This window comes from Crocodylus siamensis, chromosome 2 (genome assembly GCF_052110815.1).
Source record: "Crocodylus siamensis isolate JL-2025a chromosome 2, ASM5211081v1, whole genome shotgun sequence".
Classification (NCBI taxonomy): domain Eukaryota; kingdom Metazoa; phylum Chordata; order Crocodylia; family Crocodylidae; genus Crocodylus; species Crocodylus siamensis.
In genome coordinates this window covers 155166911-155183673 of record NC_143396.1, presented here as the reverse complement: position 1 = coordinate 155183673, position 16763 = coordinate 155166911, and the positions used below count along the sequence as shown (strand labels likewise).

The 16763-nt window shown below is 42.6% G+C and overlaps 1 protein-coding gene across 3 annotated transcripts in view; it reads right to left on the bottom strand.

Moving 5' to 3' along the window:
- The window catches only part of LOC149870924 (uncharacterized), an 89191-nt gene that overhangs the window by 5852 nt on the left and 66576 nt on the right, over positions 1-16763 (bottom strand). The window contains exon 4 of one of the 3 annotated variants that reach the window (XR_016440142.1): positions 14910-15022. The exons of 1 other annotated variant lie outside the window; for it this stretch is intronic. Coding sequence is in view for 1 of the 2 variants with exons in the window: in XM_090031857.1 (XP_089887983.1) it covers positions 10270-10274 (5 nt within the window). In the remaining variant the exon portion in view is untranslated. Of the gene's footprint in view, positions 1-4585; positions 10275-14909; positions 15023-16763 lie in introns of those variants that run through there. One more of the 3 variants, XM_090031857.1, reaches the window with a different exon arrangement.

Sequence of the window (16763 nt, the reverse complement as noted above, 5' to 3'; positions counted from 1 at the left end):
AGCACTCTAACTGTGCTTGATGGACTCTTACAGTCCATCAAACTGTGGCTGCCACGTCCACAGTTTTCCAATCTCCCCCTTATATGCCCCATCTTCGTAACATTCCTCCTGCAAAGTAAAGGCAGAAACATGCAGTCTTCCCCACCCACTCCACTGTCTCTTTACAGAATGTACTTATAAAGCAAGCTTTATAAACATAAAGCTTTCCAAATCTGGCATTCCCCAGCCTCCTAATTCCCTGGCTTTGTATAGCTGGGTTATGGCTACCCTTTCTCTTTCACTTTCATCCCTAAAAACACACATCTGCCTTTGTACCCTCCTTATCTGTTGCCATGATGGTGGGTACATCACTCCCATGTAAAGGATGATCAGCAAGAGTACCATTTTCACTGCAGCCACTTTACCCTTGAAAGATAATATTCTACCACTCCACAATCCCCAAATCTGTCTCACCCAAGATCTTATCTCCAACTTCTCCCATGCCTTTGTTCCCTTCCCTTCGGCATCCACTAAGATTCCCAAGATCTTGATTACACCCTCTATCATCCATAGCCCAAACTTCTGTAAATTCTCCCAGTTCCCAACACCCATCACCATACTTTTCACCTTATTTAATTTTGTCCCTGACACTTCACCATAGTCCTCAGTATGCTTTAATAGCCTCTCAACTGATATTGATGTCCTGAACCACTATGTTCACATCATCCACATATAATGTACATTTAACTTCTCTTTCCGGTATCTTCAAACCACTTACCAGCTTAGCACCACACATAGTTTGCACAAAGTTTGCTCCATCACACACAGAAAAAGATAGGGAGGCAGCAGGCATCTCTGGTTTACCCCTGTTTGTATGGGGAATGCTTTGTAGGGGGAATGTATGGGGAATGGAGAATGATACTCAACTTCCTGCTTCACCGTATAGCACTCTGACCTATCTGATCATCTTTGCCAGAAACCCCATCTTCCGCAATACTTCAGACATAAAATTATGTTGAACCCTATCATAAACTTTTTCCAGGGTTAGACTTATTATTATCGTATTTCTTTTCCTCTCTTGCACATCCAATATGACATACGTCATTAACCACAGGGTCTTGGAAATCCTCCTCTCAGGAATAGCATATATTTGTTCTTTTTTAATCATATCTGCTAAACAGTCATGCACTCTTTTGACCAATACTTCTGCCAATTAGTAGTCTATGTTTAAAAGGGTTATTGGACTCCAATTGCCTAAAACATCTTCTTTTGCTTTCTTTAATATAAAAATTACCACACGTTCTGCACAAACCTCCCCTATCTCCCCACCCTCCATCATTTCTGTGTATGTCTCTATTACAGGCAGTCCTCGGACTTATGACACAACTGGTTCTTGAAAAGCACGTCTTCAGTCAAAATGTTGTAACTCGGAACAATTTTCCCATTGGAAACAATGTTATAAATGGGAGATTGGTTCCTGAACCAAGGCCCGATACTCTATTTTCACCAAAAATAACCCAGAATTTTGTACTCAATCAATTATAGATGAGTAATATAGCTATATTAAAGTATTATATTGTAAACAGCAATTATATCGAAGTGACACTGCTGGACTTTTGAAGAGCTCTTGGCTGAAGTCTTCTCAGGAGTCTCGGCTGCAGGTTTTTCTGGAGTCTTGTCTGCTTTCTTAAAGAAAGTGTCCAACGAAGTTTGGACAGATGTTCTCCAGGGAGACAGGTGACACAGCAAACTTGTTCGCTGGCGTAGCATCACATCCAATCAAGCATCGTAAAGTCAAAATTGATGTCAGAAAGTTGAAACAGGGTGTTAATTTATAAACGTTGTAAGTATGAAATGTAACTTGAAACATTGTAAGTTGAGGACTGCCTGAATATCTGTCCCCTGCCACTGCCAAAACTTTTCATGGAATTCCACCATCTCTTCCTGGCACCTTCCCTCACTTGAAAGCTTTTAAGCAGTCCTCCACCTCTATCATATTTAACTTCTCCTCCAATTTCTGTTTCTTTCCATCTTCTGTTCTTTCCCTTATCCCCTCAAGAAATGCCTTCATTTTTCTTCCATCCACTCCTCTTCATTTGTACAACTCTTTATAAAACTCCGCTGTCACATCCAACACCTTCACACTCTTCATTTTGGATTCATTCTTTAGTTTTCATTGCTTTCAGTTCCTTCCTCCTTCTCATCAATTTGTCGAAAAATACTTACACCATCCTCCCCCCTTCTCCACCACGCTGCTTTGGTCAGAAAGAGTTTCACATTCATTTTCCTTTCGAACCATTCTTCAGTCCCTCACTTTATGTCTTCCAGTTCTTCTTTCACTCATGCTCCATTTGCTGCCTCCTTTAATAACTCCTGCTTCCTTGCCTGCAGTTTCTCTAGCTCTTCTACCTTCTTCTTCACCTCTGTTCAACCAATATTTCTGAAAACATCACTTGTCTTTCTCTTTATCATAATCCACCACTCCCAGAAACTTTTCTAGTATCCCTTCAGAGTCCTCCGTCCTTTATACAATTCCACATATTCTTGCCAGGTCTTCTCATCTTGTAATAACTGAACATTTAACTTCCACATTCGTTTCCCCCTACCTTTACTTTTTTCTAAGCTCACTTCCATTCTCAACTTCTGATAATCACTGACGGTCACATCTAAGATCTCCTTTTTTCCAATCTCTAGCTCATTTGACATTAATACAAAATCAGGCATCAACACTTGTCTCCCACTCAGTTCCATCCTTGTAATTGCCTTCTCAATGGCACATACATCTTTTAAAGTTCCTTCTTTTATTACATTAAGACTTTTGATGAGCTGTCTAGCTCTCCCTTCCCTTCTGTCCCCTCTCCTATTCCCCTCCTCAATAATGCAATTGAAATCTCCCACCAGAATTTGCTGCTTACTTCCACCTACATACAACTCTAATTTCTTAAACAAGGTGATCCTTCTCTTTCAGCTGGTGTGTAGATATTAAAAATCTCTAATATTTTTTTCTCACACTCTACCACCATCTTGTTATGTTCAATGACACTATTACAGGTCTTCTACCAGGTACGGAGATTAAGACACCATTGTTCTTAACTATAAGCAAATTTATTAAACCCTAGCAGTTACAATTCTATATCAAAAAGCCAAAATAACCTTAGCAGTTACAATTCCCCTGTGCACCAGCCAGCTAAGTCAGTATCTATACATGCACTGCTGTGCACAAAAAGCTCCATAGGAGGAGTTTAAAAACTATAGTTTATAAACTGCTATGGAGTTTATTTGTTTCCTGCACCCTAATAGGGGTGCACATGTAGACATTGGGCACATTTACACATGCACCTACTCCAGCCTAGACTTTCTGTGCCATAGTCTATTGCACAAAAAGAGTTTTTGAGTGGGTGTCTACACATGCAGACATTAGGGAGCAGATTTGCTTCCAGGTCCCTGCAGCCCTGCAATGTGTCCCTGCTGCCACCAGAGGGAGCTCCAGAGGGCTGCCTGGTGGTGGGGCAGGGGCAAGTTGAAGTAGCTAAGAGCTGAAGTAGTTACTTGAACAGGTGAAGGGGTGGTAACTGATGTAATAAGTCATACGTGATCCTATAGTATTTAAGAAATAGTAACAAATCTCCTCCATAGGTTTTCTTTCTGTGGTTTCTACACATAAAATTGCTCTTCTGAGGTTAAACTAGAGATTTTAAGAGTGGCTTCCTAAGAATTGCTACTGTTTATAAAGTTACTTGGGTTTTCCACTGCCCATAGGAGTAACTTTTGTTTTGGGACCACAAACTCAGTATGGTCCTTGGTATATTAACATCACCATGTGGTTGGTATATCCAATTGACTTTGTTATCCACTACAAGATTTTCTACTACACTGGTTGTACATGGGAACATTATTTGTCTCCCCACCAATCCATATACTGGTTCAGGCTGTTCAAGGTCATTGCTAGATCTGTTATTTGTGATGCTCTTTTTCCCCTCACTTTTCTCAGGTTTCCCATGCTTTGCTAGTGTTGGCTTTCCTTGTGTTAACCAGCTGCTTAACCAACTACACATTAACTAAATGGCTTAAAATGCATGAGAGTTTTGTGACCAGTGTTGTGCCATTGGACACAACGGCTGACTGGGCATGACTGAGGTTATGCAAGAAAAGATTATGTGCAATTAGGCACTCTGAAATGAATCACAGAATCATAGAAAGTTAGGTTTGGAAGATACCTCAGGAGGTCATCTAGTCCAACCCCCTGCTCAGTGCAGGACCAGCCCCAAATAGATCATCCTGGCCAAAGCTTTGTCCAGCCAGGTTTTGAAAACCCTCAAGGATGGGGCTTCCACTACCCCTTTGGTTAACCTATTCCAGTGTTTTACTACCCTCCTAGCGAGAAAATTCTTCCTAATATCTAACCTAAACTTTCCTTGATGCAACTTGAGACCGTTGCTCCTTGTTCTTTCATCTGCCACCACTGAGAATAGCCTAGCTCCATCCTCTTCTGAACCCACTTCAGGTAGTTGAAATTGCTATTCAGTCCCCTCTCAGTCTCCTCTTCTATAGACTAAATAAGCCCAGTGTCCCCTTTTTTCCTCATAAGTCATATCCTCCAGCCCCCTCACCATTTTTGTCACCCTCCACTGGACTCTTGCCAATTTGTCCACATCCTTTTTGCAGTGGGGGGCCCAAAACTGAACACAGTACTCCAGATATGGCCTCACTAGTTCTGAATAGAGCAGAATAATCACTTCCTGGACTTGCTGGCAACACACATACCAATTCAGCCCAGTATGCCCCACCAAATAGCACACGTGTTCTGTTTGGTCCTAAACTAATCTAGAGCACTTTGAGTAAAGTGCCATACTCAGAGCACTTCTGCCTTGAGCTTTTTGAATATCTGTACTTAGTCATAGAGTCTATGTAGAAAATTTACTCAATTAACTCCAGAAAGTGAATTTTATAATTCATTTGAAAGAATGGTTGGGTGCCAGTTCCAGGACCATTCAATTTCCTGCAAAACACAAGGGGGGAAAAATAATCGCTTATTTACTTACCCAAGCTTTGATTTGAATAGTCCAAACCCACTGTTGTTCTCACTCCTTTAAGTTTAGCAGATATACAGGAAGACCTAATTTGTCCACAACTATATATGGTCCAAAACCTATAGCTTTGGGGCCAGCATGATATGGGGCAAAATACTGCATCATTACCTGGTCTCCCACCTGATATTTTCAAAGATCCTCTTTTTTCATATTATCACTTAGTTTTCTGATATTGACCGTAGTCCTGGGTGACTACCGCTTTTTGGACTTTCAGGATGTGTTGGTGTAGGCATCTGATACATGCCTAAGAAAGTGATATGAAGGCACCTACCAAAACTGTGATTTTGTGGAAAACGCAAAACCCAGCATTCCCCACAAAAGTGGGCAATGTTCGCAACAACCATGAAAAAAAATACTTACTGAGAATAAAAATTCTGGCTCCCTAGTGGGAACCATTAATCCCCATGGTGATGTGTCCTTACTGCACAGCCCACTGGGGGAAGGGGAGAGGAGGGGCTGCCAGCACACATGGGAGCCCAAAATGGCTGCTGCACCCACCCCTTACTGCTGATTGGCTAAGAGGGCTGCCTGTTGTGTGGCCCCACCCCTCTCCACCAATCAGCAGTGAGGGGCAGAGATGCATGATGGAAAGCCCTCACAACCAACCAGTGGCAAGGGGCAGGGCCAGCCGGGCCCTTCAACCAGAGGCATAGGAGGGCCCTACTGTGATGAGAATGTGAAAATGGCAGCTGGCCCATGATCTCCCCAAAAAACCAGCTGGCTGCCTCTTTGGGTTAGGTAGACCCTTAGTGATATGGTAGCTAGGTCTCCTGCACTGGGTTGGATATTGACTCCCAGATAGCTATGGACCTTCCCAACAGGCCCACATAAGAGGCTAAAGCCAGTTGAGAGCCATTCCATAACTTGAATGTGCATGAAATTCAGGGGAAAGAGTTCATCCCAGATTGTTCCCAGGCTCACATGTTTTCAGAGTTTATTTAATCTTTTCTACATGGTCTGAGGGTGACAGATTATGCAGAACTATGCAGATCAATTCCCAATAGCTCACATACTTCCATAACCACATTTTGCATAAAACTAATTGCCCTGTCAGAATCTTGGATATTCCCCATATGTTGAACACATGAAACACAAGTGTTTGAACTGCCACTAATGGTATGAAATTCTTAGTTGGGAAAGCCTGTGTTCATCTTGATATGAATCTTCTACTACGATCATATATTTATTTCCTCTAGAAGTTAGAGGTTGATCACTAGAACAATTATTTGAGCTAACCAGCAACTCAGGGTAGAGTATTTGCTCAAGAGGTCCCTAGTTCAAATCTAGGTACTCCTTCCTTATGCCCTCACTGAATGGGGAGGCAACATATTGACAGATGATGCAGAAAAGGCTGAAGTATTCAATGCCTTTTTCACCTCAGTATTAACAGGCAAGGTCAGCTGTCAAACAACTACACCTGGCAGCACAGTTTGGGGAGGAGGTGAGCAGCCCATAGTGGTGAAGAACAGGTTAGGGTCTATTTAGAAAAGCTGAATGTGTACAAGTCCATGGAGCTGGATGCAACGCACCCACGGGTGCTGAGGGAGTTGAGTGATGTGATTGCCAACCCACTGAACATTATCTTTGAAAGCTCCTGGTGAACAGGAGAAGTCCCAGATGATTGGAAAAGGGCAAATACAGTGCTGATCTTTAAGAAAGGGAAAAAGGAGGATCCAGGAAACCGGTCAGCCTCACCTCAGTCCCTGGAAAAATCATGGAGCAGGTCCTCAAGGAATTCATTGCTAAGTACTTAGGAGGACAAGAAGGTGATTGGGAAAAGCAAGCATGGATTCACCAAGGGCAAGCCATGCCCGACCAACCTGACTGCCTTCCATGATGAGATGACTGATTCTGTAGATGCAGGAAGAGCAGTGGACATGATATACCTTGATTTTAGTAAGGCTTTTGATACAGTCTCCCACAACATTCTTTCAGGCAAACTAATCAAGTGTGGGTTGGATGAATGGACTGTAAGGTGGATAGAAAACTGGATGGATTATCAGGCTCAGAGGGTAGTAATCAATGGCTAGTTGTCTAGTTGGCAGCCATCCCAAGTGTTGGTTCTGAGGCTGGCTGTGTCCAGTATCTTCATTTATGACCTGGAAGATGGGATAGAGTGCACCCTCAGCAAGTTTGCAGTTGACACCAAACTAAGGGGAGTAGTAGATGCACTGGAGGGTCGGGCTAGGATTCAGAGGATGCATCTACACATGCCTTAATACGCTTTTCCTTACATGCATTGAATTTAGTACCCCTACTGTGAGGTACTAAATTAATGCATATTAGGTTGCCCTAATGCACAGTAGCACAAGCGCACACTTTTTAGGTGATGCTTAATGCGTAGTAGCCTATTTTACTGTGCATTAGCGTAATAGCACTGTTTTTTACATGCTGCTTAAATGCGCATTAAAGCACACAATGTAGCACACCCAGAGGGACCCAGACAAATTGGATGATTTGCTAAAAATAAATCTCATGAGGTTCAATAAGGAGAAATGCTAAATCCTACACTTAGGACAGAACAATCCCATGTATTGTTATAAGATGGGGAACAACTGGTTAAGCAGCAGCTCTGCAGAAAAGGACCTGGTGGTTACAGTGGACAATAAGATTAATATTAGCTAAGAGTGTGCCCTTTTTGCCAAGGCTAATGACATACTGGGCTGCATTAGTAGGAGCAGTGCCAGCAGATTGAGAGAAGTGATTATTCCCCTCTATCTGACACTGAGAAGGCCACATTTTGAGTACAGTGTCCACTTTTGGGGTCCCCACTACAGAAGGGATATAGTCAAATTGGAGACAGTCCAGCAGAGGGCAACAAAAATGATCAAAGGACTGAGGCACATGACTTATGAGGAGAAGCTGAGGGAACTGGCCTTATTTAGTCTAGAGAAGAGAAGAATGAGAGGGGATTTAATAATAGCCTTCAACTACCTGAAGGGTGATTCCAAAGAAGATGGAGCTAGACTGTTCTCAATGAAGCTGACAGAATAAGGAGCAATCGTCTCAAGTTGCAGTAAGGAAAGTTTAGTTTAGATACTAGGAAAACCTTTCTCACAAGGAGGGTACTATAATCTCCATCCTTGAAGGTTTTTAAGAGCTGAGTAGATATTAGAATGTACCTGACCTGAAGGTCCCTGACTGCTTGTTTATAGATTCATTGATCACCTTCATTGTTAGACCTGATTCTGAACTAGGGCAACTACAGCCATGTCGCCTCTCCTGTTTTGTCTATGCCAAGGATTTTACTATTTAGTGGCTGGGCCCATACTTCTCTGCTTATCTCCTCACACCTCACCATGTCTTACCACATCTTGTAGCAAGCTACAGATGACCTAGTGGCACCCCAGTGTGCCTCATCAGCCTAGCTGAGAATCACTGCTCTATATCAACAGGGTTTAGTATAAACTGCAGCATGTACTCTGTGCTGTCTTTGGACATAGCATGTAAAGACGCTTCTCAGTCTGCTTCATCAACCTCTGCATGGCACCTTCCAGGGGTGGGGATCAAAATTCCACTACTTGTAAAGTCTTTCTGCAACCTCATCAGGTCCTAATTCTGGGATCATCCTGGTATCAGCCATTTTAGCCCCAAGTGACCAAACATTAAACAGATGCTTGGCAAGAGCTGTCACTACTTCCATAACTCCTCCCATGATAAATAGGGTGCTTGTACATGCGACAATGTCACAATGTACATGTGATGAAAATTCCCCTTTTTGTGGCTTATTGGTGTCATATATTACACATACCCAAGTTTTGTGGGTTTTAAATAAGTTTTCATCATTGCAAACTAAACTACATCCTGATACAGTTTAATTTGCAATATTGCAATTTTAAATGTTGCAGCCATTAGTCAGCTTGCCCCCTGGGCCATGGAGAAGATGGGCAGGCTCCACAGAAAAAAAGGATCAGGCCCCTCAGTGACCCCGGGCACCAGTCATGTTATGGGCTATGATTGTGGCTTCCATCCTGCCCCATAGGTATGCCCATCCCTCGCAGATGCTGCTCCATTAATGACCCTAGCTCTTGAACCTCCTGGCCTTGGCTCTGTCATTCTAGTTGTGCACCTCAACCCAGGTTCACTGCCCTGGACCTTGGCTCCTGGGCTTCAACCCTGTCCTGCACTTGCATGCTCCAGGACTCTGGCCCTAACTTGTCTACAGCCCCTCCTGGGGTCCAGTTCCCTATGCAAACATCTGACTCTCTCATCCCTCTGACATATCTTCAGTCTCCAGGGTCCCTGACCCCAGGCTAGGCTTTATCATGGAGTGCCCCACCAGGCACCCTCTCCATGGCCTCCGCCCTCCCCTACAGATTCAATCTGATCCCAACATTAATACAAGCAAACTGCTTCTCAACTAAAATTCACCCCACTCTGGGTCATAGCCTCAACATGAGACATAAGTCCCCCTTAGCTATCTCTTTCTAGCTCTGTGGAACAACTTGAGTGCCTGCCAATCTGTCTCCTGCAGCCATCTCCCTTATAAGTTTTTCTCCCTGAAGGACCAGACTGCCTGCTTGTTATCAGGCACTGGGCTTATGTGCCCCAAAGCCCCACCCCTGCCTGTCAGGTGGCTCTCCAGCCACACACAGGTTTCCACTTTGGCTTAATGGCCAACCAGCCCTCCTCTGCTGCAGCTTCACCCAGCTGCTTGCAGCCCTTGCTTTTGCATTGACTGACCCTTGGCTGCTTACTGTAGTGCAGCTAGCTCCAGGATAGTCACTCCCTTTATGTTATCTCTGGCCTCCTTGTTTTCTAGCAGCTAATCTTTGCCCAGCTGCCAGCCTCACGTAGCAAGGTTGGCATGCTGTGCTTTCCCCTAAAAGTAACAGGAGCTGTAGCTCCCTGTTATAGAAGGGTACACCTTCATCTATTTTTAACCTACAAAATGGCTTTCATGTGATTGATTCATGGATGGACTAAATCATTCTTCAATTAGCCAAGTATTAGTCAATTACTAAACTGAGTGTGCTAGAGGCAGCACAGCTGTGGAACTAAGTGCTTGTTTTAAGTTTGCGTGGCTGATATATCTGGAATTGGTCCCCCACTGTGGAGTAATGTTGATGATTTCTTCAGGAATTTTGGATTGCTAAGGCTTAAGCTATATGCCAAAATAAAAGTGTAATGAATAATTCTGCTTCTGTTTCTGTGATACGAGGGGAAGACTCTGCTGTTATCCAAAGATCCATTTTCATCATCAATCTGTATCAACACAAGACAAGTTGAAGACAAGTTAGTAAACCGTCAATTAAAAGACTGAATGTTCCCACATGCAATTTTTGTTTTCCTTGAAATAATATCTCAGGCTTCTGAGATTCATCTTCAATTTTTTTTCTGTTTTGAGTACAGCACAACTCACTGTGGTATTTTTAGGAAAGAGCCTTGCATATGTTTTTAGCAGCATTTTCAAAATCTTTGAATTCTTCTCATAGACCTTCCACAAATTATTCCAGTGAATGCAGTAAGTGAACTTCTGTCTACGGTCACTGTCTATAACTGCATAGTGATAATTTTAAATCACTGAAGTACCATGTATCAAAATTATGCTTATAGGCCATTTCTATTTTTTTCCATTTAGTTCTGAAGGGAAGCTGCCTCTGCTTGGGTTACACTTGTTTGTATTGCGTCTTTTGAAAGGTTTTCTAGGGATTGCCAGATTCCTTCCTAATTCTGACACATAGCTTTTGCAGAATCTGCCCAGCAGCCCCATCTTGTGTCTGACAGGCTTTTGAATGATGGTGTCTGGCTGTTAGCAGAGCTGCCGCTGCCAAAAACACATTGCCAGAAATAGGTTGATGTACAGCAGAAAGCATATAATGACAGCAGAAAACAAAGAAAGTAACAGCATTCCAACTACTGCTGTTAATACTGTCAATTCTCACTAAATGTAATGAATGTGCAGCACAAGAAACACAAATAATAAGTGGGTTTACTCAAGCTAGGTGAGCCTGCAGACTGCAATACTGTCCTGGCATACTGCTAGTATTACTGCACGATTGTCCATGCCAGTTTGATATGTCCCAGGTTCTTCACTCTGTCAAGAACAGAATAAACAAGGCTTGTGTTTCTATAGCTGGTATTAAATCAACAATCCCTGAAAAATATTTTCCTTGTTTCAGTTCATTAACTAGGGTATTTTTTCCTTTACATCCCAGAAATTGTATGAAATCTTCACAAGTTTCAGGGGTGTTGGTTATAGCCATGTTGGTCTAAGGACATAGGCAGACAAGGTTCTTTGGGTAAATGTGATATCTTTTATTAGATCCACTAAATAATTAAGGGGAAATGTTCTTTACAAGTTTTCAGGTACAAACACCCTTCTTCAGGCATATGGAGAGTCTGCTGGTGTTTGTGTGCTCTCCTGGGTGAAATAGAAGCTTAAGCCTATATGCAAAATACAGGTCTGTGAAAACACAAGTGTGTGGCAGGGAAAATCAGAGGAGATGGGAGTTGATAGGTGTGAGACAGGTAGGTTACACGGGAAAGAGGGGAATGTTGACCAGGTGATAGAGTGTAGCTGGTAAAACATAGAGAGGTTACCTGGGATTACTGGATGTCAAGCAGTTTCTAATGTGCCATAATGTCTGTATTTAGTCCATGATTTTTTGTGTCCAGTAGATTTATGAAGTGAAGTTTGTAGGTTCATCTATGAAAGGTGTTTTGTAAATTCCCTCTGAGGATTAGAACTGAGAGATTGGAGAGAGGTGACTGTCTTGTGAGAAATGTGCCCCCACAGGTAAATGGGTATTCTTGTCTTTGATAGATTTTCAAAAATCTATCAAAGACAAAAATCTATTGTAGTCAAAACTACCCAACTACCTATGGGTGCACGCTTCTCACAAGATAACCACTCTCTTTCCAACCTCTAAGTTCTAAAAGTCCCCTATGAAAAAGGCTAGCTCTTAGCTTTCACTCATTTTTACTATAAAAAAATAACAGCGCAATTCTTCTGTTGCAAAGAACTCAGACATACCACAAGTTAGAATGTTTTTGAGGCCATAGTTTCCTATTTGAAATCTCTGAATTTATCTTGTGAATCATGTGTATGTGTTTTTGCATTTGATGGTGGTAATATTATGCAATACCCCTAAAAGGACCTTGTAGAAGCCCAGGGTGCCACAACACTTTGATTGAAGATCACTGGATTGGAGGCAGGATAGTGATAAGTTAGGAGGGTTGGGGGAGGAATGATATAGTGGCTCTCTCCCTGCTGCTGGGCATTAGAAAAGGGAAAACTGATAACCTCCCAAATAGCTGGCAAGGAGTACATGTATGTGAGTTCATTTAAGGTTGAATTATGAACCTGAAACAAGGAACACATTAATTCCTCCTAACGGCTCAAAATTCATTAGAGAAGTTATTTTTTATGTAAATAAACCACTCATGGGCATTTTTAACAAATTGGGATTCGTGATATTGTGAAGACAAGAATTCATAAGAATGAATTCACCTAAATCCAAGATGACTCTGAACTTAAGACAATCCCCCAGTAATTAGATTCTATACATGGAAAATCATGAATGTGTCAATTTTCCATGTATAGAATTGAATTAATAGAGGATAATCTTATATTCATTCTCCTGAACCTCTGCAGCAGGGAAAGCAGTGGCAGGGGAGCAGGCAGTATGGAGGCAGGCAGTGGAGAAGGCCACATTCAAGCTCAGAGCACAGACCACATGGTTGCTCTGGCCACATAGTAGCTACTCTGGCAACAGCAGCTCCAACCATCCCCCAGAGCTGGAGCCTGGGCTGGAACTGCTGCCACCATCACCACTGCTACTGGGTCAGGTTGAAGCCAAAGTAACCAGGTGCTCCATTCCCCAGATTGGAGTGGGATCAGAGCCCTGACAAAGCTGGAGGATAAGTGAAGTGAGCAGCAAGGGACAGAGGCTGCAGAGGTAGGCAGGGGACAGAGGTGATGACTTGGGGGGGACAGGGGGGAGGGCAGGAAGCAGCTGTGCCTCCAACTCTAACCCTGACCCAAGGTTAGGGCTAGAATCAGAGCCGCAACAGCCATCTGCCCACCTCCCACTCCTCTCCCCTCCCTTTACCTCCCCCACCCCTCCCCAAAGCCTTGCACTCAAATCTAAGATGAAGGATTTTTTTCTTCCATGTTTAATAAGGGGGGTGGAAGCTTGACTGTTTTATCCTGGTTGGATTTTGGTGAAGTTGCAATATATTTTGTTCAAGTCCTGGGGGACCTGCCTTGTTTTGACATCATAGTATTCTGTGATGGCAAAACAACATCATAGTATTCTGTGATGGAAAATTGTCTCTTATCTTCTAGTCTTGAAGACACAGTTAGCTATAAAGTGTACATCTTCCTGCAGAAGAGGCATTCACATTGGTGACGTGTAGGGGGTGCATGCGGGTGCACATGCACCCCCTGAGCGTGGCAGTGCACCCCCTATGAAAAGGCGCCGCTGACACTGCCAGCGATGCCTATGGGCAGTCGCTGCTCGCCACCCCCTTCCCTTGTCGCCGACACTACCGGCGGTGTCTGCAGGCAGTCCACGATCGCCGCTGGCCACCACTGATGCTGCCAGAGGCATCTACGGGTGGTTGCTGACTGCCAGTCACTGGCCAGCATTCACCACACCCTCCCCCACTGCCACTGGCAGCACCACGGATGCCTGTGGAAGCTCCCCACTTACCGCTACCAACAGCGCCGCTGCTGCCTGCCGGATCTTGCCGTGCCCCCCCAGCCTCCTGGGGGCACGCAGCATTCATGGGCACTTGCGTTGTTTGCAAGCAGCAGCCAGGGAATGGAAGCATTCCACAAGGGAAAATTTATTCTAGTAAGAAGACTTATCAGAGTTTCTCTTCATGTTCTTCAGTGAAGACGAATACCCCTTCCCGCTTTAGACTGTCATTATTGGCACAGTTGCCCTATTCCTATTTTTTCCTTTCAGCATGTTGAATCTCTCATCTCTCTCTCTCTCTCTTCCCCTTTCCTCTGGCTCTTTATTAGTATAATTTATACAAGACAGTAGCAGACAGCCATACCACAGGGAAGAAGCTGCCAACACAAACCTCTCTGGCATATATGTGCTTGTGGAAGCCTTCAGTTCTGATAATTTCACTTGAATCCCTTTGCCCAGAGGAAAGAGAGGCTACCAGACAGGAGACTATTAACACTTACTGCAAAATCCTATTTTTAATAAGGATCTTGTGTAAGGAGTTTTTAAAGAGTATGAAAGCATTGTTATCTATCAGTCTGATCTTGTACATGCTAATACACTGCTTTTTATTAAAATCCTCCAGACTACTCACAGCAGTAAGTATTATGCTCAGTAGTATTTGCAATAGCAGGCCTTATATCTTTCAAACTTCATTTGCATAAAAAAATAATCATCGCCAACCAGAACTGGATCCAGGATTTCCCAAAGTGAGGTCCAGGAGCAATGACCAGTGCTGCACGGATGGCTGCACCCTCTACTCCCAGTCTCTTCCTTCTCTCAGACTGCTGCACCACAAACAGAGTATTCTTAATAAATATTTAGACAATGTCAAACTGAAAGAGATTGCAAATTTTGGAGGACAGAGTTTGAATTCAAATCAGGATTTGAAAGTGACAAATTTCAGAAATGGTCTGAAATAAATAGGAAGAAACTGAATAAAGCTAATTACAAAGTACTCCACTTAGATAGAAATAAATAAAAAATGGGGAACTGACTAAGCAGCAGTTCTACAAATAGATCTGGGGTTAGTTTTTCCACAAACTGAATATTGTTTCATATTGTTATAAAAAAAGCAAATGTTAAATTGGAATATACAAAAAAGAGTATCCTGTGTAAGACATGAAGGAATTTTAATCTATGAAAAATGAGACCTTACCAGTGCTGTGTATTGTGTCTTGTTTTGAGCATGATGCTTCAAGAAAGATGTGGACAAGCTGGAGGGACTTTATAAGAGATCCATAAGAAGGTCAGGGGTCTAGAAAGTACCGTCTAGGAGAAAAGATTGAAAGAAGAGAAGGAATGACCAATGGGAGAAATAACAATTTTCACATATGTAGAAGGCTACTGAAAAGAGGAAGTGCACAGGACTGGTGATAGGAGAAAAAGTAATGAATTTAAATTATAGAAAGGAATAATTAAATTAGATACTTGAAAAACAAAATCTAACTGTAAGGATAGTAAAACACTAGAACAAATTTCTTAGGGAGGTTTTGTAATTTCTATCATTAAAGATTAAACATACATTTATCATGAATGACTGAGGTAAAGTTGATCCTGAAGTTCACTTCATCAGATGTTGTGAAAGGTTGTGAAGAAAGCAGAGTATAAAGTGGAATGAGTGATTAGAACACAGTAGGTAGGAAAGCAGGAGGGAGAGGAAGGGAGAAAAAGGGAGAAGCAGTGCTGCAAAGGCCGAACAAATGGGTCATAAGAACAAAGGGGTCACAAAAGCAGGGTAATGAAGTAAGAAAACAGAGACAAAGATATAGGTAAACTTTCAGGTACTATAATATCCTTCTTGAGACCTCCTGAGGAAAGGCAAAGGACCATGCCAGTGAGCGCTGCAGTGCAGAATGTTCACTGCAAAACCCACTACACCCCAAAAGGATGTAATATAACCGTTCTTGGTATAGTGCTCAACATGAACTAATAAGAACATCTGAGAAAGAGGGGACCAGCACTGTACTAAGGATGAATATGCTGTGCTTCAGTTCAGAGGTCTCTAGCAAGGCCCTTCAGTAATGGAAATATGCTCTAGCAATTAATATTTGGATACTGAAAAGTGGTAAGCCCCATCAGGAACAAGCCCTAAATTGGCTCATACTTCATCTGAAGGGCCAACTGCAGAGAGAGACAGGAAGAATCTACCTCTGTGGGCAGAATTAATACATTAAGATCCTCTGAAAAACGAGTGTTTTTCACTGCATTTTATGTATTTAGTTGTATCCTGCAGTAGGGCAAGGCTTTTCACTTAAAACACATCCACAGCCTAAAAGATAAAACTTAGTAACAAAACTCCTAATTTTAGTTAAATCTGGTTAAATTCACCATTCCATGTGGGGCTCCCCTTGGGTCAATGGGGCCATGCACACACAGGATTCCTCCTGTACAACTTTCTTTGCATGATCAGGACCTTTACATGTATTTTTGCTTTGCCCTTACATGTGAATATGGACAGGGTATGTATGTCCTAGTGGAATCCTTTTATCTCATTGTTTCCTTTTTCCTGCATCATATGTATTTACTACAAAACTAACATTTTACAAGGACTAAGAGAAGAGGAAGCCTAGCAACTAGCTAGTCAGTCTGCAAAAACACAGCATATATAACTAGTCTATTAGCCATTATCCCCACTGCACACACCAAATTTAATGCAAATGGCTTCCTGTCAGGTAAAGTTGTTTAAAGATGAATGCTGCCAACAATAAAGAGGGAAACTCCTGAGAAAGCACTAAAAAAGCTTTTGGGATTTTATATGAAAATATAAATGCTGAAATTACTTTAACCTGAAAGGGGACAGCAACTGTTGTGTGGGTTGCTGCGTGGCAGATAGCTAGTTAAGTTGTCATCAGGATTTCTCTGCACTTTAGAGGAGGATTTGTTCCAGACCTATGAGAACTGCTTGACCAGGATTGACCCCTTAGTGACACTTTGAGAACTGTTCAATAGCACAGCATAGGCACAGGCTCAAATGCATAAGCTATCGCATTCAACTCACCAAGATTCTTTA